The following is a 26,658-nucleotide window of genomic DNA, read 5'->3' on the forward strand; positions in this document are numbered from 1 at the left end:
AATGTGTTGGAAGGCCGATGAGCCTAACTCCAATTTATGTCGTCTGTGGCTCTATGACTGGAGTTATGGATAAAGCCGGTCAAGTCAACTACTCTTCAGCGAAAGCCTTCATTTCTTCGTTCGCTCAATATTGATTGCAAAAAGGACCCCAGCTTCCGTAGTCAATCTAGGTGGAGTGAGATTTCTAGCAACGCAAGAGACAAGACCGAATGCTATCAGGATCTGTGAGTCTGATATCAGAGCAGGAAGTTCTAGATACATTTGAGGTTGCCATGATTTGTGGAAACCCCGAGCTGCATCTCCAGCCTTATATTATCGATATGAGCAGCACAAAATCTCCTGCCAATATGTCTGTTAGTCCTCTATGGGGCAAGATACACTTTTCTGTGCCTTAACATACCTGGATCTGAAACATAACACACACAGTGACGCCTTGCTAAAGGCTTCAACATTTCGAAACCTGATATCCACAGTCAAGAAGGATCCGTAAAGGTTAAACGACCCACACTGGAGGCAAAAGGTGAAATTTGGCATTGTGGAGACTATTCAAGAATATTATATCTTTGCTGGTGGGCAGGACTATGCCCAGGTGGCCACCATATCTATCGATTCGCTTATGACCGTTGAGATCCGAAACTGGTCACATCGGTATCTGGACTTAGACCTATCATTAGCGGCTATAACCAAGGTAGCCATCATTGAAGTACTAGTTGAACTGATTATAGCTACCGTGTACTCGAAGTATACGAAGAAGCAGCTCCCTCGGTAGTCACCGCTGTCAATTTCTAACATTGGAAGATTATCATCACTTAATTTCCCATTTTAACTTTGCTTGTCCTCTCATTTCTCATATACAATTTCTCGTATACAGAAATTGGTTAATCCGCGGTTGCACAATATTTTCCCCTGGCCGAAGAAAACCTCTTGGAGCGATGCCACGCTTTGAGACTAATGTCGTCTGATGTGATCAATCCTGGCATCTCACTGCGTACCTAGCTAGCTAGGTACATATACATACGAGGTGCCATGATAGTCCGAGGTCTTGTAAGTTATGCAAGGGCAGCCTTGGAACTCTTGGAACTCCTGGGACTGCCTTGCTACCCTCTGAGCATTGGGCACTTCCAAGGCTAAATGCAAGCCCTCCAGGGCTCTGATCCTGATGTCCTATACATCCCGGTAAATGAAGATATCCAGAAACTGTCAAAATCACATCTGGCATCAATTGATTGAATATTTAGATGGCCACATGGCTGGGTGAAAATTAAATATCAAAAAACTTGTATTAGTTATGCCTACCTAAAAAGTACCAACATCAAGATCTTTCTAGGATATGCCCGTATTTATAAATAGAATTCTCCTTGTTTTCATATTACTAAGGCAGTGTCTACCGGGGCGATCCAGGTCAGATGTGTGATATTGATTGATGAGACGTGAGAATTGAACGCCCCAATAAGCCTATCAATCCCTGGGATGCATTATGCGCGAGATAAGATTCGTGTCAATATTTAATTTTCGCGGCTCGGTTTACATGCAAAACACGTGTCACAATATGCCCGCTGTATAATGTAATTATTATGTAGATGCCAGGGGTACCTTTGAAAACGGCTTCATTAACGAGTTGACCAGTTCTATACACTCAAAGAACTTAATACTAAAAGTTGATAGATGGGTCTTAGCTCGTAATTCAGAATAATAAGAGGACTTGGAATGTCAAATTCTTGGGAAGTTGACCAGTCCCTCGGGCTAATGCCCCATGCGCGGGATTTAGCAATGATCGTCATCGTCCCTGTACGCAGTAAGATCAACTCTTAGTTTTTGGGCAACAACTTTGGAAAATCACGCACGCTACAGCATTAGGTGCATTGTGTTGAGGTAATAATCTCGATAATGTACAATATGATCTCCCAAAAAGATACATAGATCTACACAATAAAGATCCTAAGACCTAAGGCGTAGCTAGCCAAACCTTGGAGGCTTCTGAGGTTCTGAAACGGTTGCATAAACTAACAGCTTCGGAATGCAGAAGCTGGGCCTTCTACCTTGTTTTCAGACTGATCAACAGATATGTGCAATGAGAGAGGGTTGAAACCTACTCCTGGGTATTTCCGAGCTGCATCCGAGTCAATTGGCTTACTATAACGGTATTCAATCCAGGGTCGAGACAAAGGGGTCACTAATTATAACAGGGGCTATTCGTATATTGTCAAGATCTGCAAGGGGCGCCACTATTTACTCAGGTACGAGAGGGCCTTCCACCGAAAGCATCTGCATGTTGAGGCTTTATGGATCAGTTTTGCGGGGCCTAATGTACACCAGGGCATACGTACCCCTAGTGTGTCTTGGATTCCATGAATTTACATATGTACTAGATTATCCTGTCTCATTCACATCTTTGCACTCTTGTGAACTATTTGGGTAGGATTTAGCAGCTATGAAGTTAGCCGTGCTGTCGTCCCTCTTGACATTAGGGGCTAGTCTTGCCATTGAAAAGAATGTTGTCGTCTCTAAAGATGCACCTAAAAAACAGTTTGAGCTCAATTTGACCTGGGAAGCTTCGGCACCTGATGGATTTGAGCGCATGCAAGTTTTGATCAATGGCCAGTTCCCTGGACCTCCACTTATAGTTGATGAGGGAGACCACGTCGAGGTGACTGTGAATAACTACTTGCCATTCAACACCACCGTACACTATCACGGCATTGAGTGAGTTTGCACTTCCAAAGGCTGATAATCTCGCCGCGATCAGTTACTTACTAGCTCTGAATTAGACAAGTAGGAACATCCTGGTCAGATGGAGTGCCTGGCGTTTCGCAAAATCTTATCCCTCCAGGCGGGAGATTTGTTTCGGCGTTTAATGTTGAGCAATATGGAACATATTGGTGAGTTTATTTGTCGATATAAATGAGAATCTGGCTAACATACTGCAGGTATCACTCACATTCTGCTGGACAAATCATGGATGGTCTTTATGGACCTATCTACGTTAGGTAGCTATCACGCGTTTTAACCAGATCATTATTTATCGCAGGCCACTAACCGATATGCCACTAGGCCACAAACAATCAACAACGATCTTCTCACTGCAATCACAAGTGATAGCACAGAGCAAGCACAGATTCAAGACGCCATCAAATCCCCTCTTCTGGTAATGCTTTCCGATTGGATGCATTTTACATCAGAGGATCTCCGAGCCATTGCTCTGGCTGCGAATATCGATACAGTGTAAGCGACAAATAACTTCCTGATACTATGGAGCTGATATATTATCAATATAGATGTACGGACTCCGTTTTGATTAACGGAAAGGGTCGGGTGAACTGCCAGAGTGTGGACTATCTGAATAGTTTGGTTTCTGCCGCTGAAGCACCTATCCTCGAAGGCTTATCTTATACCCCGAAAGGGTAAGTCGACAAAGCAACATTATATGCTGGCATATTCTAACTGTAATGAATACACAGTTGCATTCCGCTCCAGAACACATTTGTCCAGCCAGGCGATTCGCACGACTTTAATCAAGTCCCAGTTTCTCTCTTCGACCAATGCAATGCTACAGGCGCAACGGAGGAGGTCATCGAAGTTGACTCAAGCAATGGCTGGGCGAGCCTGAACTTCATCGGTTCTTCATCTGTGTTGGCTCCCATTGGTATGTTTTATACCGACTCATGAGAACTGGTGACAACTTGGCTGACGTGAAAAGTCTCTATCAACAATCATCCCCTCTGGGTCTACGAGGTCGACGGCTTGTACATCAAGCCAACAAAAGTTGACGTATGATCTCCTGTGACGGTGCGCTTGTCAGCTTTGACTTTTTGCTGACTTTATATCTCTCACCAGTCTTTAAAACTCAGCGTTGGCGGTCGCTATTCTGCCTTGATTAAATTGGACAACACTCCAGGAGCATATCCCATCAATGTGGCTAGCTCAGGTATCAATCAAAAGATTGCAGGTTACGGTACACTTTCCTATAAAAATGGAAATTCAGATGTTCAGTCGACCGCTTCTATCGATTATGGTGGTACCAACACAAGCGCTTCTGTCGTCTCTCTTGATGAAAGTGTCATTGAACCACTTGTTCCAGATCAGCCCAGAGACAACCCGGATCAAACATATATCCTCAGCTCTGGCCGCTTGCAGAAGGCTTGGGAATGGTCTCTCAATGGGGATAATTCATACAAGCTGGAGTTAGAAGCTCAAAGACCCTTATTATGGAATCCTGAAAAGGCAGACGATAGTGCCCTGGTTATCGGTACGAAGAACAACACTTGGGTGGATATCATTTTTGCCATGACTGGACAGGCGAACACTCTTCAACCTCCCCATCCTTTGCACAAGCACTCCAACCGAGTATACGTACTTGTGAGTTCCCAAAGAGAGTCAATACATGACTTGAACATGACTTGAACATGACTAAATTCTTTTTTCAAGGGTTCCGGCAGCGGCAGTTTCAATTGGACTTCAGTTGCAGAGGCCGCCCAGGCTATCCCTGACAGCTTCAACTTAATTAATCCACCAATTCGAGGTTCGTATAGTTACCATGTCTGCATTTTTTGATCCACACTAACCTATTAACGCGAACCATAGATACTTTTACGACACCCGCCGCTGTTGCTGGTCAAAGCTGGATGGCGATTCGCTATCATGGTGAGTGGACTTCAAATAGTGATCAGTTCAAGGCTCACCACATTTTTTTCTCTAGTTAAAAACCCGGGGGCTTTCTTCCTCCATTGCCATATCGACCCGCACCTTACTGGTGGCATGGCGTAAGTGATGAGCTTTCTTTCAAGGTTATTTGAATGATCTGTGCTAATGAATTGCTGTAGCCTCGCAATATTGGACGGTATAGACACCTGGCCAGAGATTCCGGCCCAATATGGACCTGATGGGCAATGGGGTAATGCACATGGAAGGTGATATACCAAGCCTTGACTTGGAAGCCTTTTGCTTCCTTCCACTTGGGCATTCCAACCTTGGAAGCTTGAGCTAATTTCGCATCATTTTCTGTCTAATTAATATCCTATTCTCACTATCGTAATGACAGCCCTGTTGATATTTGACAGGCTTATATATAAGGCTCACAAGTTTCGATTTTCTAATTCATTTGCTACAACCTTGGAATATTCATGTCGAAGCAGATCAAGATAATTAGTTCAACCATCATTAAGTACCTAGGCAACTGGAAATCCTTATGTTACCCTTGAAAGGTACAAGGGCAATAGCAGTGACCTGTAAGAACATCCATGTACCTACCTAGTAGTGGGTCGAAAGTGGTTGTCAACCCGTGGACTTGATCGGCAAGATCCACCATATATCCCGATTTTGCGGAGTTAGATCGGCTTAGTGATGGCACACTAAGATCTCCTGCAAGCTTCCAATGTTCTAAATATCGATAGATAAAATATCTACAAAATTTGCCCAAAGTGACCAAGATTACATGGTTCCAAAGTTCGTCCGTTTCAATTTCGAACTGCCGAAGCTACTTATCCCGAGAGCGCCACAAATAGCGTTCAGGTTGAAATATGATAACTTCAGTCGAGCTAACAATGAAGAAGATGCACCAAAGCCTGTCAGGACCTCAGAAGCTGAGAGCTCTAAAGCTTGACTTAATTCAGCTTCTCAAAATCGTGTTAGTCAATAAGGCAGAATAATTGAATACAATCCAGGAATTAGCGAAATGTTAAATAATCCAAACCAAGTTCTTGAACAGATATTGAATATCCGATCCAGGGTTGAAGAGATGATAAGATGTAAAGAATCAAAATCAATTGCATCATGGAAGTCGACGTCATGTGGGTTTTTATACGGCGGAAGGCGGAGAGAGAACTTGAAGCTGCCGCACAGGTAACACACAACCCCCAGCCACCTTTCGCGACTCTTCTTCCTTTTCTCCCATCCCAGCTTTCATCCTCCTACATCTCCTATTTTTCTACTCCCTGTGGAACCTCCCAACCTATTCCTACCGACAATGGCTCCCCCTCCTCCCGCGACCCTGCCTTTGGTTGAAAGACTGAAGGTCCTCGCTCAGACCCTCCAGTACGTTCCCCGTCTGTACACTCACTTGCATGGAACTCTGAAACATTAATCTAATCTTTCACAGGTTCGCGTGGTTCATCGGGTATGTCGGCTCTCTGAGTATAAATGAACACATATCGCAAAGTGTATGTCACTGACATATTTTTAGACACTTGACGCTCCTGCTCTCAGTCCTCCGTTACTCGTTCTCTGTTATCGTCTTCAATTGGTATTCCACCCCCGCTCGAATCTCTTATCGCCTGGCGTTTGTCTCGGCTGCCGTGACATATGGAATCGTTGTATACAAGGGCCACTTTGCCCGGGGCGTCCAGGGCAGCGTTCCCAATATCGTTCTCAAGCTCGTTTCTGATGAGAATGTACAATATCTAGGTGAGTTGTTGGCGATACGAAAAAGCACGCGATCATGCAACGGGACCATATAGCTGATGTAATTTTATCGTATAGGAATGGCTCTCGTCTGGCTCTACTCGCGCCAGCTCATCTTGGCTCTCCTTCCCTTTAGCGTTTACTCAGTCTTCCACGTTGCGACCTACACCCGCACTTATCTGGTCCCCACCCTGCAGCCACAGCCTGCTGCGGCGGGAGGAACTTCGCCGGCCTCGCCAAGCTCCAAGTCAGTGCAGAACCCCATCGCCGAGAAAATCGGCCGATTTGTTAAACAGTACTATGACGCTAGCATGGGTATCGTCGCTTCCCTTGAAATTGCCCTCCTGTTTCGTCTTATCCTGTCAGCTATCACCTTCTCTAAGGGCAGCTGGGTTCTGTTGGTTGTCTACCTTGCTTTCTTCCGTGCCCGCTATGCCCAGAGCACTTTTGTTCAGCAGGTCGTTCGTCAGCTTGTCGCTCGGGCCGATGCCTCGATCTCGCACCAGGGTACACCCCCTCCCGTGCGTCAAGCTTGGGAGACTTTCAAGGGTATCGTGCGCCAGGGTTATGAGGCTACCGATATCAGTCGCTTCATCTCTGGCCCTACTGCTGCTAAGAAGCCCCAGTAAGCGCCTTCGGGTGTTTTAATGGAGCATGCTCACTTTCGAGTAATCTTTCTGTGCTATTGCTGGTGAATCTTGACGCCGGAAAATGGTTCTTCACAATGTTGCGGTTTGCGGTTTGCTCTTTATTTTTTATGAGGGATGGACTGAAGGGTTGAACCTTTAGAAAAGCGGCGGAAGTGGAGGATTTCCGCCGTTATGATGTTCTATGCAATGCAACGCCATCTCTCATTTTTTTGCATCGCTTCCTTATCATCTAGAAGCTCTCGATGGATCCTCCTCTACTTTTCTTTTTCACTCTCAGTCTCGGTTATGCACTTCGTCAAAGTTTCGTCTCTGTCAACCTCCATAATTAAGCGTAGCGGGGATGGAGATATTTATCAATCCCTTTTGCCCTCGTTTTAGCGGTTTCTAATCAATCAAAGATTACAGAGTTTCGGGAATGTCACAGCTTTCCATGGCTCAACAAGTGTTAGCGCTCATCGGCCGAGTCGGCCGACGACTCGCCCTTGACTCCTTGTTCGAACGCTTATTTAAACGTACCAAATTTCCATTCAAAAAACATTTCATTTTATGTAAATATATTTCAATTTCTACCTCTTATCATACTCCCAAAATGAAAGTTCTTATCACAGGCGCAACCGGGAAAATTGGCAGTGCTGCCTTAACTCAGTGTCTTGCCCATCCCGACATCACCTCGGTTGTTGCCCTAACGCGTCGAAGCCTGCCAGAAAACATATCTTCGCACGCAAAGCTAGAAACAGTCATAATGGAGGATTTCACTCAATGGCCACCCGAGCTACTGAACAAGCACGCTGATGCCAAGGCCATGATTTGGTACTTCTATTTTTCCGAACTATACGGGCCATTCTGTGGATATAAAACTGATTTTGATACATTAGGGCATTGGGATCTTTTGAGGGAAGCCAGATGGTGGATTTTGATTGGCCGCGATCTTTCCAGGAGGCTATGATCAAGCATCGTAGCCAGCAGTCTGATCCACCTGCACCATTCAGATACATTCACCTCAGTGGCAAATTTGTCCGACAAGATCAGGACACAACACTTTTCTTCATGGGATTCCATAGAAGACTGAAGGTAGACAGTTACGCAACAAAGACTCTTTTCCCGCTAGGATTCTGACGTGTGACTAGGGACGCCATGAGATGGCGGCTATTGCGCTTGCTGAAAAAACGGGTCCTTGGTGGGATTTGATCATTGTTCGTCCAGGCGGCGTAGTTGGTGATGGGGCGTTCGGCAGTGTTATTACTGCGTTGGTACCTGGGATGATTCAGGATAAAGATCTCGGTGCTTATATGGCCTTTTTGGCTGCTGGGGGAGCTGCTAAGGGGCCTATAATCTACAACGAGCAGATAGTGAAGGAAGGGAGAGAACATTTGAAGGCACTGGAGGGCAATTAATAACAATTCAAGCGACATTACGTCGATTAAACCACGATTACAATATAGGATCCAGAACCCGCGATTCTGGATACTGCTCCAGGGTTCGCCGAAGTGAAGCCATCAAATCTTCATGCCAGCTTGTGGTCAATGTATCTGAGGCTGGGTGAAGTGCTGCCGGCGTAAAGATATCTTCCCTTAAACAATCCTCCAGAGAGTCTGTCTCCGTGCGTCTCTTTAGTAACAAAGTCAAGACTTCTGCACTCTTTTTGGCCACGTGTTCCCGAATAGAACTTTTCCCCAGGCTTGAGGTCGAGTCGATAACCTGTTCCACAAGTGCGATATCTGAGCTGGTGCGGCGACCCGACCTAAGGACAAGGACTAACGATGCTAGGAAGATGGCGATTTCTGTAACTCGGCAGTGAGGCTGAATATTTCCAGACAGCCGAAGACCCAGATATCGGTATATGGTTGTTCTCGCTGCTTCTAGGCAGCGATCCCGAGAGCTATGTGCTTCATCGCTAGATTCAAAGAGGAAGGGAACATTGACAAGGATTTGAACCTGGAAGAACCATAAATGACAGAGAAGTCTATCATACTCATTGGCGCAGTAAACACTCCGCTCTTGGGACATTTCCGGTTTTTGCCACCAATTTTCAGGCATAGAATGCTCCAAATTTTCGAGAACCATGTTGATCTTTCGGGTTTCTTCAGGGTTATGCTGGAGCCCGCGGGTATTACGCTGACTGAGTTGGACAGAAACGATACATAAACGGCGTTGGAAGTCGAGCTCATTATCGAAAGGCTGATCGTCCCACGCATAGTCTGAACTTAATGAGTCATTATTTGCCTCAAGCTCTAAGCCAAGAAGCAGGCTGCAAAAACAGTGCCCCATGATTGTAGAGAGCCACAAACGACGACGGAGAGACATGTCGAGAGATTCGGAATTATGTGTTGAAGAGGCAAAGCAATTATTAATTCCCAACAATCTTCCGGCGTCGAGGGCCCGTCTGAAAGTCATCCATGCCTTTTTTAAGGCACCCTCGTTCATATGAATCGTGGCTAAAAGCAGCAGACACTCTAGCCCTTCAGTAGTGCATATATTATCTTCGTTGGCAAGAGCAAAGGGAAGCCACAGAATGGGTGTATTGTTTGACAAGATCTTCCGTGTCATCCATATTAAATTGGGAGATATCAAAGTTCGGAGGCAATTGCTGAAGACATAGCGCAAGAAACAGTAGAGTTTTGGCAATATTGATAATACTAAGTCGAGGGGCAGTGTCGATGTTGCGAGCTTCAACTTGTGTTGAGACTTTGAGGCTTCGTATTGATCCTGGAGGAGCTGGAAGCTCTAGAGCCCAAGCTCCTGTATGGCTCAAAATATTGATTATGTCGCCTTGCGATGGAAGAAGTTTTAATAGGCTTTCTTTGGCTGTTTTGCCCTTCCGTGGAATATCCACATTTGAATCCGTCTGTTCAAGATGTTCTGATGGGTTAAAAGAGTCAAATTGTGTGGGCTGAACTCCAATATCCGGAAATATGTTCTCATTAATTAGTTCAGTCCAGTTGACCGCCGGTTGTAGATTGAATTCTGTCTCTAGCAGTGTTTGCGTATTTTGGGCTCTCTGCGCTTCTACCAGATTGTGCAGCATTTGTTCTATGCGTTTCAGCCGCTCTTCTTGATCCGACTGGTTCGTGAAAAAAGCGTTTTCCAGGCTCTCGGTTGCTGGAGACTGCAAGGTGCATTGAGCTCCAGTCTTAATACACTCAGAGCAAATAGCAACATCCTCGGTGGCTAGTTGACATTTTACCTTGCGTCTAACACATTCATGACACCTTTTTGTACTTCGTCGGGCCCGTTTTGTAGGAGGATATTCAATTTCGACCATATCAACTTCCTATTTCCTCTATCGAACCTTACAATCGAATAGTTAAATTGCGCATTAGAAGGATCCAAAGGCGGTCAAGGACTAGCAATTACTGCCTGAGGCGCCAATGCGGCGAAAAACATCATCAGAATTTGGTTCCCGAGATCGCTCTTGACGATATTTCTTGTTGTTCCTCTGCTCGTCACTCTTTGGACTTGATTCGCCGGGGGTGATCTTTCTTTCTCCAATCGCCCCCCTCTATCCCTCCTCCGGCCCCTACCGCTGTCTTAAGTGTCACGGCCCAATATTGCCATGAGCCTGCCTTCACGAGTGCTTGGCTTGTTCTCGACCTCAGAGACCTCTGACCCTACAACTACATCTGGAAATGGGTCAAATTCATCAACGGTGGCGCAGCTCTCTATACCGGTAGGCGGTTTCAATGACGGGGTTGGCATCAGTGTCACCACCCGTGATGCACAAGATAGCACTATGTTAGAAGAACAGGAGCCTCGCCCGCCTTATCTACACGTACGATTTCCCCTATCGCTACGAGCGTACTTTTTTCGACTTTAGGAGACTAACATGATTACTCACAGGCGATGATAGCCGGTGGAATTGGAGGTACATGCGGCGACATGTTGATGCATTCGTTAGATACAGTGAAGACCCGTCAACAAGGCGATCCACATTTCCCGTCTAAATACACGTCGATGACCTCGTCATATGCGACTATTTATCGCCAAGAAGGATTATTTCGGGGTCTGTATGGAGGAGTCACACCGGCCTTCCTGGGCTCATTCCCAGGCACAGTGCTCTTCTTTGGAGTATACGAGTTCACCAAGCGGCTGATGCTGGATTCTGGGGTCAATCCCAATCTTGCATATCTGTCTGGAGGTTTCTTCGCAGATTTGGCTGCCTCCATTGTTTATGTGCCGTCGGAGGTGCTCAAAACTCGACTTCAATTGCAGGGTCGCCATAACAACCCTTATTTTAATTCTGGATATAACTATCGAGGCACATCTGATGCATTCCGGACTATTGTGCGACAGGAAGGTCCTTCTGCTCTCTTCCATGGATATAAGGCCACTATCTTCCGCGATCTACCGTTCTCGGCGTTGCAGTTCGCTTTCTATGAAAAAGAACAAGCCCTTGCCAAGGATTGGGTTGGCCAGCGAGATATCGGATTGGGTCTCGAGATTATCACCGCTTCCACTGCTGGTGGTATGGCCGGTGTGATAACATGTCCATTGGACGTTGTCAAGACTCGCATTCAAACCCAACAGAACGTACCTGAAAACCCTACGGGATCGTCCGGAGCGAATCACTCTGCCGATCATATCCCTAAAGAAAGCCCTCGGCCACATACTCATTCATCCAATCCTAAGTCATCACGAACCCACTCACGGCCAATATGTACCTCATCCCCCTCTACTTCGATTTCACCACCAGGCGCACCTCGGTTGGACACATCTTCAGTCTGCACAGGATTAATGAGGATCTACCAGGCAGAAGGATTTGCGGGTTGGTTCCGGGGTGTGGGTCCTCGTGGTGTATGGACCAGCATCCAGTCCGGCACGATGCTTGTCATGTACCAGTACCTACTCAAAAAACTTGAAGCCTTCCACGCACTGGACGGCTCACCTTTTTAATGATTGATCTATTCTCCTCTCTAACAGCTTGCATTTGGGGGATGGTCCCTTGTATTGGCGTGGCGTTCCGGTCTTCATTATTCTACTTTTTTGGTCGGGTTGAGAGATCATTTGTGTATACTGTGTACCTATTTTCCATTTGTAATAGATTAGAATAGCCTCAATGGCCAAACTGTACCATATTTATTAGCTAAGAACTATAGAAACTCAATCTTCCCCCTAATAATAGGTCAAAGAAGCCATAGAATTCTAAAACTAGGATGTTTATTTTGATTATTACGTAACCAAAACAATCTTCCCCACCCCCTCATCTCCCACTCTAGCCCTACGGAGTACACCTTATTTGATCCCATACCTTACTTCGAATTAGCTCTGATTTTTAATCAGCATCATCATATCCAACATGCCTTCTCTTGGTATAGCTTATCTGAATAGACTCCGGAAACCCGCGCTTGTTGATATCGCCGAGAAAACCGACCTGCAGGAGTATGCTCTACAAGCGTGTTGCGCACGGCGCGCAATGTTGTGCGCACCGTCACATTTGACATCCGGAGCTAACAATATCTCGATTTAGTTACGGGGAATACACTAAGCCTGAACTTATCAACGCTCTGGATGACCACCTCATTCAGTGTCAAGAAATATTCTCTAATGACGAGGCGCTCAGCGAATTCTACCGTCGCTTGACGACTCCAGGGCGGGGTGGATCACCAGTGAAGCGCGAACCTCGTTCCACAGCCTCTCCATTTACTGAGAAGAAGACACCCGGTCGGCGATCGATTAAGCAAAAGGAAGAAGAGATTCAAGAGAAAGAGAAGTCTGAATCTAGGTAAGCACTTCCTTCTTCCCTCAATGCAAGCGATGCGCCTGGAGAGAAGTCTCGAGAAAATACCATCAGAAGCCACTTCAATCATTAGCTGCATTTTTTGAGATGCAGTTATCCTTTTAGTCATTTGATTAGCTAGACGACGTGCACTCGAGACTCATTAGTCGCATTGCGCTAAATCGAACTTGATCAACGTACTAACTCCAATGCGACAGTGAATCCGACGAGCCTGATAATGTAACTACTATTAAGACCCCCATCTCGTCACTGCGCACAAGTGCGCGCTCCATCATCGAGTCAGCATCGGCGCAGTTGCCACCCTCTCCCGCGGTAGTGACCGACGCCATTGACCGACAGACCACCAAGATGCGCGAAGGCCTTGCAGATGCGTGGTTGGCATCTGGTGTTCTAGAGTGCTCGCACTCACTGCGCTCAACCCTTAGTAGTGTCAAAGTTGTCGAGACCATCATTACTCTTGTGGAACTCGGTAGCCTTCTCAAGGAACTCGTCCCATTCCGCTATCTCCTCACCACCCCCGAGGTTTCCGCTATCCACCTGCCCGCCATTCCCATCAAGGTTCCAGACGTTTTTGTGCTCCTGACTAGTGTCTTCTGGGCACCTCTCCTCGTGTGGGCGCTCACCAGCCTGATCCTCCCTCTTCTTGCGGCTTATTTCATCAACATTAGCTTGCAGGCTACTGGTGGACTCCGTCCTACCTCATCGCGCGCCAGCTTTGATCCACTCAGTTTCAACATTGCCAAGGCGCTATTGGTGTACAAAGTCTACGCTGATCATTTTAGCTACTTCGATCTATTCAGCAGCTACAGCATTCGCAAAGTCAGATTTTCCGTGCCTGGCCAGTGGCAGGGTATGCTTACCGGGACCGCCATCGGTGTTATTGGCACTCTTTACGAGGCCATCTTGCGCCGCTCGTAAATGGCTGGCTACTTTTCTTACGTCTAATTTTAGACTATACAGATGAAAGTGTTGTTGTGCTGCAAACGAGAAATTGTCGTTTGATTCCAGGTCGACTTTTTGGGATTCGTTGATCTGGTTTATTTTATTTTTTTTTTCTCTTAACCCGTCTCATTCCTTTTCCTTCCCCTGTTGGAGCTTTGGCGCATAGTCTGGAGTGGTGTAGACTTGACTGTAGGGTGATATCGTTGGTTTTTTTTTTTTTTTTTTTTTTTTTTTTTGGTGGTTTTTGGAAGGCTTTGGATCGCTGCCTCTGGCGTTGGTTGCTTCAAGACCCGCGGGTTATGGTTGGATTTCAGTTTCTGGGATATGCGACGATGCGATATTTGATACTGTTTGTGTTTGTGTTTGTCTTTTCATTTTATCATTTTATTTTTGCCTTTTATTTCTCTTTCTATCACTTGAGCTAGAAGAGGCGACCGTGTTTGGGGGTGTATCCTTTCCCCCTTGTTTTGGGAGGATTTTGTTAGTTCGACCATGGAGCATCAATGGATTGGATCATTTCAAGCATTATTCATCAGGTCACTCTCATTCAATTAAACCAGCAGATTCTATCTGCGCTTTAATCTTTCCGCTAATTCCACAGTAAATAGAACTGGCACCGATGTTTCCACCTCCACCCTGTCAGCCCGAATATGATTGCTTGTTGATATTTGGCCTCCAATTTCTGTATGCCAGTCTTCAACATCCCATTCAAAGCCATGAGTGGTGATTGACGCAGGTGCAGAGAGAGGAATAATACCAATGTTCTCTTCGAAGAAGTATTCCACCTCTTGTCCCTGCTCCTCGACATCTGCCCGCCTTGTAGCTGGTGTGCAAATAGTATTCTTCCCTCGTTGCAGCACAAAGGTAACACTCTCTTCAGAGACAAGATATAGATTTCCACCCGCGTTTTGGTTGTTGTCACCTAAATCTTCGTCACTCTCTGAAGCTTCGCGAAGTTCTCGCTGGGTTTGGCTCATCATGTATAGATGATGGACTTGCGAGAAGGCCTGGTCAACACGGCCACCTAGACCACCTAGAATGACAACTTCAAGGGGTGCATCTTGCAGCTTTTCTGCAAATTTTCTGCTTTGGCGGGGAGATGCAACGATCTCTGTAGCGTGTGTATTGAGGTACTTTAAGCATTTGGTGAAGTCTGTTGAGTATTGATCTGGATCTCTCAATAAGGTTACTCCAAGATTTTCATAGTGTCGATACACGTCTGGGCGAATAGAATCTAAATCTCCAATGATGATGTCGGGAAGCTAGATATCGGGTCAGTATAGTTTCAACAACATTTTCTTTTCGCGTAAAGATCCATTAGCTGGTATTTGAAGCATCGTGGGCTTGTTCCCGGTTGAGAACTGGAATATAGGTAGGACTGATCTTACTTCGCTAGACTCTTTCCCCTCCTTCTTCAGCATATCATGCAATCGATTAGCACCACCATCGGCGCAAATGATATAAGAAGCTATAAAAGGTGAGTACATCGTTCCCTATGAAACTCCAAGATTGTTATCAGATTCTAAATTAGGATATTGAATCAGTTCCTCAGACTTACCATATTCACTTAGTACTCCAACTGCTTTTTCATTGATTGGCTGATTGAGCACCAGTAAAGCATAGGGAAAAGGACTGCCAGAGGCACGGAAGAAGCGACTCGGATCCCACTCCATTATAAGCACTGGTAAATTATTATCACTACTAAAATGCGATATATAATTTTGTGCGAATCCGATGCGGCAGCTAACGCAGGTTAGGCCCAAGGTAGGAAGACCGATGGTGAAGGGCCCGCAGCGTGACTAACCTCAGGCCGCAACACTTCTCTTTCCATCATCTTCTCCTCCGCGCCAATCTCTCCTCCTCTCTTCATCTCGCTCCTTGGAGGTCCCTCGTGGCATCAATTTGATCCCTTTCCTTTCCCTTGAATCATGTTTCGTCCTGCTGTCAGAGCGCTCGCTCGCGCGCCTGTCACAGCCCGCACGCCAGCGACTAGCCGATTGATAAGCACTGCTCCGAAGAAGTCCAGAAGCTGGAAAAGTGCTGCTGTTCGGTGGGGATTGGCTGGTGGTGTTGTGTACTACTACAACACTAGTGATGTTTTCGCTAAGGAGCCTTCCTGTATGTGATTCAGCTTCGCAATGTTTTTTTTCCCTTCTCTCTCGCTCCTACGTAACCAAGATGGCGAACTCGGAGCTGTCGCATCATGTGCTATTAGCTTTTGGATATACCGGAGTACCGCTGACTCTATTATCTGCTCTTAGTCTCCATCCTCTCTTCATTGCAAACCGACAATGGCGATGAATCCCTCCCGACCCTTGACTCCGTCGTCCCCAAGATCCGTGAAGAGCGGAAGGCCGAAAAGGTCGCTCTTCAAGGTGGCTTGAACCAGCTTGAGGAAGAGGCTGGCCAACAAGCTGCATTCAACCCCGAGACTGGTGAGATCAATTGGGATTGCCCTTGTCTAGGCGGTATGGCCAGCGGCCCATGTGGAGAGGAATTTAAGGCAGCGTTCAGCTGCTTCGTGTACTCTGAAGAAGAGCCCAAGGGCATTGAATGCATTGACAAGTTCAAGTATGCTTCTCTTTGTTTAAATATCGCTTACACATAATAACAATTTCTGCAGGGGTATGCAAGATTGCTTCCGGCTACATCCCGATGTGTACGGCGCCGAGTTGGAAGATGACGACGAATACGAAGGTGGAGCTCCCGCTCCCTCTGAGCAACAACCCACCACCCCCGAGGATGATGCCCCTAAGGAAGAGTCCACCGGCGAGACTCTGATCACCAAGGCCGCTCATGGCACAGAAGAGAAGACCGAGAAGGCTGAGAAATAAGCTTCTCTGACCACCTATAATCTCCATTCACAACTTAGAGGCAGGGTGTTGATACATTGACTCCTACATATCCGCAATGCATGCCGGGGACCATGATCGGGGTGTGTATTATATAAAAGCCCTCTCCGCCATTTCTCTCCTCGATTTTGGTCCGATCGCCATGCACCTCTCCATCATCTCATCCACATCTCCATCTCCCACGCTCCTCCTATTTCCTTATTTTATTTCCGTGTAACTTAGTGTATTGGTATGGCCTTCATTCCTGCTTAATTGGAAATCAAAAGAGGGTTCTTAGAATAAAGCTGTTGCATCATGAATTCCTTTTAACTTTTCATCTATCTCATACTCGTAGGGAGACCTACTTGCTTAACCTTCTAAGCTTCCTTCGCATACTTAGGTAGTCAAATTAACATGTATTAAATGCTCATAATTAGCTAGTGTTTATGCATAATGCTTGAAAGTAAAGCACACATGTAGTCATAAGACTTGGGGGTATCACAATTAACCCCAAAAGATATTTATCTTAGCCCAAATGCCATCTTTCGCAAGCGGCACGTTTTCAGGATCCTCATCAGCCTCTTCTAACGCCTGTCGAAGTGGCACCTCATCCAGAGGGACAATCTTTGTCCGACGGATAAATTTGTAGCCCAGGTAAGCGAAAATCACCAGCGGAATATCTCTGTCTCTAGCGTTAGCGTTTCCAATTCTTGAATATGAGAGTCATGGGAAATACTAACAAGTACGAAGAAATAAAGCTGGAAGGGTCCCAGTTACCCGCTGTAAACACAGTAAAGCCTCCAGTAAATAGAATGACAATGCAGGAGATAAAGGCGAACCAGCTGGTATATCCTATTTTTGATATCAGCATCAGCACCAACACTAACACCAAAGTTGGGGAGTAGTGTAAAACTTACTAGTTAAGCGATTGTGCCACGGCAATTCCTTAGGCGAAATCCCTTGCTTGTCTAGAGCTTGCAAGAGACGAATATGGTTGTATGCAATAGCGATCCACGAGACCAGAGTACCGGCTGAGGTCAGATCGACAAACCAGTAGAAAACAGTCAACGCTCCGTTCGACACACACATGTATGCTAGGAGGGAGAAGAGTGCTTGCGCAGTAACACACATGTACGGCACACCCCACTTGTTAGTCCACAGGAAGACCTTGGGGGCATGGCCCTTGATCGCGAGACCGTAGAGCGTTCTTGTTCCGGAAAGAATGGCCTGGTTGGACGAGGACCATGCTGATGTTAAACAGATGGCGTTCACGACTGAGGGGATGGCCCTGATGCCTGCATCGCTGGCAGCAATCACGAAGGGACTCTGTGTCGCAGTTCCAGACTCATCGCTGAGACGGGGATCGGCGCTAGATACCAGCATGCCCACAATGATAATCGTGACGACATAGAATATGGTCACGCGAGCAAAGACCCGCTTGCAAGCCTTAGGGATATTGTGTCTTGGGTTCCTGGTTTCAGCAGCGGCCATGGCGAGAGACTCAACTCCGGCGAAGGAGTAGACTGCATTGGTCATGACAGCCCAGAAACCGAGAAACCGGGCCCAGGATCCTGTGCCGATGTACTCGACAAAAGGACCGGGGTCTTTCCAGTAGTGGAAGCCTAATCGAGGCTTACCAGGCACACCACCAAGATCAATGACTAGACCGAGAATGACGACGAAAACAACCAGGAGGATCTTGAGAATGGCGAATATAAATTCCACTTCTCCGTACACGCGGATGAAGCAGACGGCAACGGCAACAGATACCAAAATCAGAATCGTCACCCATACCGCAGCATTGATGTCAGTCCAGTACTGTATCAGTACTACAGCAGCAGATATCTCACTCGGCACACTGAGGAAACAGCCATATACGAGATTCCAACCGACTGCAAATGACATTGCTGGGTCCACGAGAACCTCTGCATGGCGAACAAATGAACCGGTGACGGGGAGCAATGCAGAGACTTCACCCAGCGCAAATTGAATTGCGCAGACAATGAGACCGACGAATAGAAAGCCCAACAAGGCGCCTAACGGGCCACCCGTTGCAATCGAACTACCAAGACCAAGAAACAGACCCGTGCCCTAAGTCGATGTTAGTTATTCTCTAATCCACGTAGCAAGTGAAAATATAGGATTTAAAAGAGCATACAATTGCACCGGCAATAGCGATCATCTGCACATGGCGTTGTGATAAACCGCGGATCAAATTTTTTTGTTCGTACTGGGAAACGATTTGTTCTGGGTGTGGTGGATGTGATTGACCTTCAACATCATGTACGACGTAGTCTCCCTTCGTCTCCTCCGTAATCCCTGCCATGATTAGCTTCCCAGGTACCTATGTCAGGACTCAGATCTTATCAATAGAAAAAGCAGGGGAAGATACGAGTTCTCAATAGAAAAAAGGGAGCTTCGTAAGCTCATGATACCGAACCACCCACTATGTAACCTACCTGGCGCTAGGGCTAAAAGAAGCTAACCACAATCACACCATTTCAGTGGCTTATTTTCTTATCAATAGAGCCGCCTGACCCGTGGATGTTTTCTACAGCAGACCGCACAGACGTAGTCCCTTGGAAACAGAATTTGACAGCTGAGGTTAGATTTGCTAAGCATTTGCCTCGACATTCAATAACTATAGGACAATTCTAAGTGTTACTTTCTACAAATTATAGGATTTACTTGAGGAAACCTTGTAATGGTAAAATCTGCATTGTGATTCATCTGTACCTTCGTCCCTACGCTCTTCAAGCAGCGTACTGTTGTAAACCAAGGGGCAAACAGCCCGCTTCGAGTTTATCCAGTGGACATCTGCGAAGGATGGGATCTGGCCCTGTGCAGAAAGGGAATAGATACACGGTGTGCCATATCCAGGAGTTTAGTAACTTCTTCATGTCGGGGAAGGGGTTCCCAAGTGACTGTGGCCTTGTTGACGTGTTTTCAGCTTTCTAGAGCTGCACTCGGAAAAAGATTAGATCGAGCTTCTCTTTACAAATTGCACGTTGGAGTGAGGAGGAACCAGGGATGATAATCTCTGATTCGCAGCACTCAGTGCCAATTCATTCATTACCAATTAACGTCGCTGAGCTGAAGCTTGCGGGATCGGAAGGCAGATCGGCTCGCAGCTGATTTATCCAGTCGCTGGTTAACAGGTCCACGTTTTTCCGGGGCTATTGTTCACATGTTAGCAAAAGTTCATCGCTGGTGGACAGGAAATTGTCTTACATTCTTCAGCCTCGGGCTCGGCCGATGCCTCATAGTTCAGAACCAAATTCTTGATGCGCTGCTGTTCTTCGCGATCAGCTTGCTGCTGGCTCCGCATGGCGACAGCAAAGCTCGAGTCAGATGGGAGATCGATAGTGCGAGTCTATATAATCATTAGAACCATAGAGACTCAACGTCAGATGAAGCACAAACCTGTTGCTTGTTTCCCTTCTTCGTCATCAAAGAGAAAGCCACAGTGCTGGCTGGCATCGGTGCCACTGGTTCTACGGGGGCAGAATCGGACGAGGATTCGACGTTTGCCATCTCACGGACCGGGCGCTGTCTCATGGGCAGGGGAATATCAAATCCGGCCTTGCGCTCAAATCGTCGAGAGTCCATGCTCTCTGCCATCATCTTTTCGTATTCACGATCGAAATCAGCCTCGATTTCCGGGTCTCTTTCCTCCTCTTGTCGAGTGACTACGATCTGTTCACCCTCAAAGTCAGATTCATCATCTAAATCGGAGTTCAAACCAGATTCCTGTTGCATGTTAATATTTGTTCCAAGGTAAAAATTGGTGTTATGGAATATTTCGTTAAACGCTTACCTCTCCGTCATCACTGACTTCCTGCTCATCCTCAATCTCCGGAATCACGTAGTCCTCAAGATCCTCATCCGATGAACTGCTCTCTGCATCCTCCTCATCAAGTTCAATAGGTCTTTCGGCATCCTGTTTATAATTCTGAGCGACAGCCTCGCTGAAGATACGAGTAGCCTCCATATAGCTAGTAGCTAGCTTCCACTCCGGACGGACGAGGGAGTACGTATCCTGAACCAGAAAGTCGACATCCATAGGCAGTGGGTCTTTCGTGAACAGATAGTACTGAAAGAAGGCAAGGAAGAAATCAAGCTTCTTCTTTGCAGATCCGCGATCAAAGCAGTGACCGCAGGTATCGAGGATGGTACACGCGAGGCGAATTCGGAAAAAGTCGTCTGGCTGATCCAATGGCGTAATCCTTCCTGGAACTGGGGTGCCACCTTCATGGCCGAAAGTGATGATGCGGTACAACGTATCAAAAATGACAGGAGAGTCAATCATTTTGTAGTTGTAAAGCTCACCCAAATACTTAGCTTCAGCAATGCGCTTCTGGTTGAACTTGAAATCATTCATTTCCAGACCCAATGTGATCTGCTCCAAGGTGTTATCCACCACACCGATGACGAATTCCTGATGGTAGCGATAAAGTGCACCAGCAAGAATTGCCATGAGATGAATATTGCCGTACTTGACCTTGACCGGCTTACTAAAAACGCGTTCGAGGATGTCAACAACCTCTTGTTCTTCCCAGTGAAGCTTGCGGATAGACTTGAGAATCTTGGTGTAGTTGCGCTTATTCAATTCCAGATACATCATACGGCGAATGAACTGCTCCATTGGCGTGCGCTCCTTTTGCTGGATGGCCGGTCGTGGCGGCGGATCAACGTAGTAGATAGCGTTTTCAATTACCATCCTTTCCTGCTGACCCAAGTGTTGACCATTCTTCTTCCGGTTGAGAGTCTCTAAAAAGGAGGCCATTCGTGGCGAGGTCTCAGGGTTCCGCAGCAGGTAACGACCACAATTCTCCAAAAGATTCGCGATGATCTCAATGTTCATTCGTGAGAATTCGTCAAGCGAGACTTTGAAGCAGTGAAAGATAATGTGCTCCGGTACCACACCAAATTTGGTCAGCTCTGCAAGGTATCGCACATTGCTCATACGCACTTGACCCAGGAACTCCTTTGATTTACGTCGCTGGAGACTCCGGAACTCCTCGTCGAGGTAAGCAGTCAATCCTTGGGGGATATCTGGCAAATATTGGCCAAGAGTAGCCACCAGACGGGCATAGATGGGCAAAAGATCAAGGCGGCCTCTGGGAACATCCGAAACGGCCTTCACAAGTCGGTTGCGGGATGCCTTCGAGTTGACGAAGCAAAAGTCAAGGGCAAACTCATCGACTTGGTCTTTGTTCTGCAATTCCGGAAGCTTGCTAAGAAGAGCCTCCACCTGAGCTCCGACGGTCTTGTTAACAATAATTGTGGACTGGTCTTCTAAATCTGCGGTCGACTTTTCCTTCTCTAGAGAAGAGTCTGTTAGTATCTCACCATCGTCTCTGCCACCTTCTTCCACCTCACTCTTCTTTTTCTTTCCATCATCTAGAAGAACTGCAGGCACTTTCCCTTTGAGATCGGCTAGATTCTCGTAAAATCGTCTCTCCTCTTCGTCTTCCCAAATACCGGCACCATCACCCTGGCCACGTAAGTAGTCGGTGGTCTTGACAAGGCCAATCCCGCCGTTAGAGGACGCTTCATTGGTCTCTTTCTGTGCCAGATCGGGCATATCGGCCCCCAGGGCCTCACACAGCACCTGAGTATTTGCCACAAGTCTTTCGAGGGTTTTCAACTGTTTCTCATAGCTGGACTGACGATCTTCAAAGATCTCACCGCTCTTCACGTATGCCTCAGTGTTTCGGCGGTTTTGAGAAGCCAATGCCTTCTGATCGCGAATCACATGCGCTTTGACATCTTCCAAGTACCGGTTCAGGACATTCTTGAAGCGCTGGCGAATTTTTTCCGAAACGAGCGGCGGGTCAGCCTCCACGATGGCTTCTGCGCTAGTCGCCGTGTTTTCCTGTTCCGTAGCTATTGTAGCCCCATCAGCCTCCACAGTCTTGCGACCGTCCTCCGCAAGTTTGGTACCCAAGATATCCCAGCTGAAACTCTTGACGAACAGGACTGCGAGAGGCAAATTCGTATGGTCGCGGTCGTGACCGAGTAGCTCCTTCAGCACCTCTAGAGGGAATGGCTCTCCTTGCTTGTCTTGGTCCTTCGAAAACTGTGTCTTCAATTTGAATGGGAGTTCCGATTGCTTGAGGGATTGCTCCTTTCCCTTTGCGCCCAAATCTTCCGGCCGTTCAACGTCGTCCAAAGTACGCAGGACACCAACTAGCCATAGCTCAGTGACAACGCGAAGCAAGACGCGGTGGCGCGACAGACGGTCTTTCTCCTCCCGCTCACGGAGTTCCTGGTTCAGCGACTTTAGCGACGCCTTATCTGGTGAGCTCAGTCCGCGGCCGAGGAGCCAGCCAATCTGGCAAGTGAACTCAACCGGACCAAATCGCTGATGCAAAGCGCATACAATCTCCACGCCCACGGCGATTTCCGCGGGGGACTTTAGCTTGCAGATGCCCTCATAGCAGGCGGAGATGATTTCGGATAGATACTTGTGGAGGGAAAGGGTACGGATATCGGATAAGAAGGTTGCCTGCGCGGAGGCGATGATACCAGTGCGAAGTCGTTTGATAAATGCGGTGTTCTTTTTGAGAGCTGAGTCGAGAGATTTGTTGACGGGGAATAAGTCTAGAGGGGTTGGTCAGAATCAGTGAAAATGAGCGGTCAAATTGGAATCTTATTCTGAGAACCATACCAGTCTCACCCGCCCAAGCTCTCTCATTCAGATCGCGAATCTCTCCTAGAAGTGAGAGGTCAGTGTCAGTCACAAGCGAAGGTCAAGATCGAACATACTTTTCTTATGGCGCTCCATGACCGTGTAGGGAGTTCTCAAGTGAGTCCTTTCAGAAGTTCCGAAAGGGTCGCAGTGAGAACACTACATCTGGGACACAGAGGAAAGCGAAGGAAAGCGATGGGAGTTGTATCTTTTTGTTGAAGCTGTGCGGGAAAAGCGGGCAGTTTGTAAGGCGGTGCGGAGGGAACTATTCCAGTCAACTACGCCTCAGTTGAACATTGACTTTTTTATTCAGATTTTTCATTCAACTTGTACTAGAGTTGGACTTCAATCGACTTTCCATATTTCAACCGTGTGCGCTGTTCATCTTACACCAAAGCAGAACCCCGCCATGCTCTTGAAAATTGGTGGCTAGATTCGATCTCGAGGCCATGAGCACAAAGATTCAAGAGACGAGGCAGCGACCAACGTCCAATAGACTGGTATGCACAGAACGATAGCAAATACTCGATTGTCCCTGCCGACTCAATAGCTGCTTTCATGCCGAATGGAAAACCAGGTTGCCCAAGTACAAGGAACTACGCGCATATCCAAGTCGGATGAGGCTCAAGGAGGGCTGTATTTGGGATCATAACACCTGTGATTGGCCCCTCTTCCCTCCACTACCTTGTGAAGTAGACACGTTACATGACAGGATAGGACTGAGTGCCCGGCTCTACCTCATTTGTGGTAACAACATAACGATTGACTTGCAAATATTATATCAGAGCCGAGTCATAATGCTCCCTAGGTAATAGCATATGCTCTTTTCCCCAACAACTCCCGAAATGAACTATGACAGGTTGGGAGGAATGATCTTTCCTAACTCATTTTTTGACATTTTATTACGTCATGAGAGAATACATTTATACTAGGTCACGTGATTCGTTCAATAAAAGTAACTAATAAAATTTTTTTTAATAATTCACAAGCTAAAACTACAAGTCGTATACTATCTAGGTACATCCGATCTTCTAACAGATCTGGAACTAATGGTGACAGGAGGGGTTGAGTAAAGACATAAGGTACATCAATTGATAGGCCAGCACGCAATAGAGTCAAGATGGCACAAGCCCATCTGGATCGACTTGCACGCTTTCGGTCAAAGAGAGAGATTTGGGAAGGACTCAGAAATTGGAACGAGCAAACAGGACGGTGATTTCAAAGAATCCATTCGCATGGGGAAAACACAAAGTCAAAGGAAAATGGACCAGCAACGGTCCACTGATGCTGCGATATCGCATACCTTCGTAATCATGCTGAAAACGCAAAAAGGCCAGAAAAGGGGGTAGGGGTAGGGAAACTAGGCTAAAAAATTTTAAAAAAAAACAGGGTATGCCTCACGCCACGCTATGCAATTCACCCTGATATATAGGTATCAATGGGTGACCAAGAACACTTGCAAATATTTACTGAAGAACCCGCACCGACCTTTGGGACGGCGGATATGCTTCGTCAGATCTATTTGGGCTTACGCCAAAAGTATTGCTGCGAAAAGTTAGAGCCGACTTTTAGATAGCAATAACAGGGTTTACATACCTTGTGCTGCTTACGGCAGTTACGGAGTCCAGGCTTTCGGAGATCATTGACAACTGCTCCACGACGCATCTCGTCATCATCATCGTCTGGTATGTAATAGTACTCGCTCTCGAGAGGCTTTCCCGCAGCATCTTTGCCCTCACGAGCAACCTTGCCGATGCACTTGGTGTTCTCAAGAATGAAGCGAATTTCCGAACGCGACAGGCCAGATTGCTTACTAACACTAGACCTCCAGTAGGCAGGAGGCAGGTTATTCAGGATGGTAGAAAAAGGAGTCGAGGACAGACGAGAGAACGCAAGCTGATTCGCGGCATGGTTTCGGACACGCTCATAGTTTTCGTCCTTTTGTTGAGACAGCTCTTCAATAGGACTAGTCTCCTTGAATTCAGGGACCTCGGATGATTCCTTCACGGACTGGGTGGGCTCCAGAGATGGGCCCGACATAATGCGTTGAGAGGACAAGGAAGAGCGAATGGGCGAGTCATTTGCACGGAACGAGGCCATGCGAGGAAGCAGGTTTTCACCGAAAGGCCCGAATGAGTGGATAATGGGATCATTCTCCTCATCGTTGTCAGATTCTTCGTCGTGTCTACCCAGGTCGCTGTCGAGAATTGAACTACCTCGACGGTTATGACAAACACCTTGGGAAGTAAGTCCAATGACAGTGTTGTGTCGTTTCAATGGGGATGATGGGGCGTCTTCGTAAACCACCACAGCATCACGGGCTCGAGAGAGTGCAAAGATAGGCGACGAAGGAGGTATAGCCCGCAATGCAGTAGAAGATGGAGAAGCAGGAAAGGACAAAGGCTTGTCCATGAAAGGGCTGTCCTGCAATGTTCTTCGCGAGTGCTTTTTCTGGGTAGGAGTGCTTTCGTCCCAGGTCTGCTCCGAGTCAGTCGACGGGCAGTCCTTTCGATCACTATCTTGGCGAGGCCATTGAACTAGCACCCGGGCCTCGTGCACGTCAATCATGATATCTGCATCCTTAATATCCGAGGTAAAAGTCTTGCCCTTAGCCAGATCATACTTTTTCCCCTGGCAGTGAATCTTAACTCCATTCCAACCCATGCACATTATCTCCACTCTCTCACGATCAAAAGGGTTCGGAGCCGGCTTGAAGGTTGCCTTGACATGAACACGAGAGATCATTCGGCTAGCAGCAAGCTGATGGTGACACGAAACGCTAGATCGGCCCATCAGAAGGGGTTCGCCATTCTCCGGCAACATCAGCGTAGGCACGGTCGACAATGGGGTTCGTTCCGAGGCAGCAGAGAAAATACGACGCGTCGTAGAGCGGCCAACGACGTTTCCAGGTGGGGACGATGACATAATATTAGTCGACGAGGTAGGGACGGGGGTTGGGTAGGTCGAGATGGAGGGTTCGCGAGCTACACGCTTCTGAGCCCGAGGAAGAGAGGGGGATGAACTCATGGGCTCAAACGCAGGAAGCAAAGCGGCAGGACGTTTAACGCCAGCCACAATGCCCAAAGAGAGCCGACGTGGAGAAGATTCCATGATTTCTGTTGTAACAACCCAAGTCTGACACCCTTTTATGAGACGAGAAACGAGTCAAGCTCTCGAGCTCAAGTTCACGTCGTGGCGTATTCAAGAATCAGACAAATGTTTCTAAACAAGGACTTAACAAAAGAGGACTTCTCCAAAAGAGAAGGTACCCAACATGTGTGGGGGATTGGAATGGGTTGGAGGGGGAAATTTGTGAGGGAAGAGGAGAGGTAGAAGAAAGGTTCGATCTTGGCCCGCGACTCCGTAGACGCGTTCAGAGAGAAAATGAATTTTCCATCCACAAGGTTCTTT

The 26,658-nt window shown here is 47.0% G+C and overlaps 12 protein-coding genes across 12 annotated transcripts; 6 read left to right on the top strand and 6 right to left on the bottom strand.

The window, feature by feature from the left end:
• Positions 1-2,431: 2,431 nt before the first annotated feature.
• N7495_000764 (uncharacterized protein) lies at positions 2,432-4,911 on the top strand (the record flags this gene model as incomplete). Its single annotated transcript, XM_057203434.1, has 12 exons — positions 2,432-2,703; positions 2,769-2,879; positions 2,928-2,987; positions 3,052-3,222; positions 3,276-3,401; positions 3,459-3,643; positions 3,698-3,768; positions 3,835-4,356; positions 4,426-4,519; positions 4,582-4,641; positions 4,697-4,760; positions 4,821-4,911. 12 exons carry the CDS (start codon positions 2,432-2,434, stop codon positions 4,909-4,911), a joined length of 1,827 nt encoding a protein of 608 aa, XP_057067507.1.
• Positions 4,912-5,962: 1,051 nt separating this feature from the next.
• Positions 5,963-7,025, top strand: N7495_000765 (uncharacterized protein; the record flags this gene model as incomplete). Its single annotated transcript, XM_057203435.1, has 4 exons — positions 5,963-6,030; positions 6,095-6,112; positions 6,179-6,399; positions 6,475-7,025. 4 exons carry the CDS (start codon positions 5,963-5,965, stop codon positions 7,023-7,025), a joined length of 858 nt encoding a protein of 285 aa, XP_057067508.1.
• A 610-nt stretch (positions 7,026-7,635) lies between these two features.
• N7495_000766 (uncharacterized protein) lies at positions 7,636-8,440 on the top strand (the record flags this gene model as incomplete). Its single annotated transcript, XM_057203436.1, has 3 exons — positions 7,636-7,856; positions 7,922-8,117; positions 8,174-8,440. 3 exons carry the CDS (start codon positions 7,636-7,638, stop codon positions 8,438-8,440), a joined length of 684 nt encoding a protein of 227 aa, XP_057067509.1.
• A 37-nt stretch (positions 8,441-8,477) lies between these two features.
• Positions 8,478-9,593, bottom strand: N7495_000767 (fungal specific transcription factor domain-containing protein; the record flags this gene model as incomplete). Its single annotated transcript, XM_057203437.1, has 1 exon — positions 8,478-9,593. One exon carries the CDS (start codon positions 9,591-9,593, stop codon positions 8,478-8,480), a length of 1,116 nt encoding a protein of 371 aa, XP_057067510.1.
• Positions 9,523-10,308, bottom strand: N7495_000768 (Zn(II)2Cys6 transcription factor domain-containing protein; the record flags this gene model as incomplete). The annotated part of the gene is made up of 1 exon (XM_057203438.1): positions 9,523-10,308. One exon carries the CDS (start codon positions 10,306-10,308, stop codon positions 9,523-9,525), a length of 786 nt encoding a protein of 261 aa, XP_057067511.1.
• A 291-nt stretch (positions 10,309-10,599) lies between these two features.
• N7495_000769 (putative mitochondrial carrier protein) lies at positions 10,600-11,936 on the top strand (the record flags this gene model as incomplete). Its single annotated transcript, XM_057203439.1, has 2 exons — positions 10,600-10,815; positions 10,884-11,936. The coding sequence occupies 2 exons, from the start codon at positions 10,600-10,602 to the stop codon at positions 11,934-11,936; spliced, it is 1,269 nt and encodes a 422-aa protein (XP_057067512.1).
• Positions 11,937-12,339: 403 nt separating this feature from the next.
• On the top strand, positions 12,340-13,698 carry N7495_000770 (uncharacterized protein; the record flags this gene model as incomplete). Its single annotated transcript, XM_057203440.1, has 3 exons — positions 12,340-12,422; positions 12,511-12,765; positions 12,978-13,698. 3 exons carry the CDS (start codon positions 12,340-12,342, stop codon positions 13,696-13,698), a joined length of 1,059 nt encoding a protein of 352 aa, XP_057067513.1.
• Positions 13,699-14,288: 590 nt separating this feature from the next.
• On the bottom strand, positions 14,289-15,395 carry N7495_000771 (thiamine diphosphokinase; the record flags this gene model as incomplete). Its single annotated transcript, XM_057203441.1, has 3 exons — positions 14,289-14,984; positions 15,111-15,190; positions 15,281-15,395. 3 exons carry the CDS (start codon positions 15,393-15,395, stop codon positions 14,289-14,291), a joined length of 891 nt encoding a protein of 296 aa, XP_057067514.1.
• A 255-nt stretch (positions 15,396-15,650) lies between these two features.
• N7495_000772 (coiled-coil-helix-coiled-coil-helix domain-containing protein) lies at positions 15,651-16,556 on the top strand (the record flags this gene model as incomplete). The annotated part of the gene is made up of 3 exons (XM_057203442.1): positions 15,651-15,840; positions 15,984-16,293; positions 16,346-16,556. The coding sequence occupies 3 exons, from the start codon at positions 15,651-15,653 to the stop codon at positions 16,554-16,556; spliced, it is 711 nt and encodes a 236-aa protein (XP_057067515.1).
• Positions 16,557-17,057: 501 nt separating this feature from the next.
• N7495_000773 (uncharacterized protein) lies at positions 17,058-18,879 on the bottom strand (the record flags this gene model as incomplete). The annotated part of the gene is made up of 4 exons (XM_057203443.1): positions 17,058-17,235; positions 17,294-17,405; positions 17,471-18,644; positions 18,712-18,879. 4 exons carry the CDS (start codon positions 18,877-18,879, stop codon positions 17,058-17,060), a joined length of 1,632 nt encoding a protein of 543 aa, XP_057067516.1.
• A 746-nt stretch (positions 18,880-19,625) lies between these two features.
• Positions 19,626-23,343, bottom strand: N7495_000774 (regulator of nonsense transcripts 2; the record flags this gene model as incomplete). The annotated part of the gene is made up of 6 exons (XM_057203444.1): positions 19,626-19,729; positions 19,785-19,926; positions 19,977-20,303; positions 20,371-23,159; positions 23,227-23,271; positions 23,325-23,343. 6 exons carry the CDS (start codon positions 23,341-23,343, stop codon positions 19,626-19,628), a joined length of 3,426 nt encoding a protein of 1,141 aa, XP_057067517.1.
• Positions 23,344-24,765: 1,422 nt separating this feature from the next.
• Positions 24,766-26,358, bottom strand: fhdA (putative transcription factor Tos4; the record flags this gene model as incomplete). The annotated part of the gene is made up of 2 exons (XM_057203445.1): positions 24,766-24,792; positions 24,844-26,358. 2 exons carry the CDS (start codon positions 26,356-26,358, stop codon positions 24,766-24,768), a joined length of 1,542 nt encoding a protein of 513 aa, XP_057067518.1.
• Positions 26,359-26,658: the final 300 nt, after the last annotated feature.

This window comes from Penicillium taxi, assembly GCF_028828555.1.
Source record: "Penicillium taxi strain IBT 34144 chromosome Unknown utg000001l_segment0_segment0, whole genome shotgun sequence".
Lineage (NCBI taxonomy): Eukaryota > Fungi > Ascomycota > Eurotiomycetes > Eurotiales > Aspergillaceae > Penicillium > Penicillium taxi.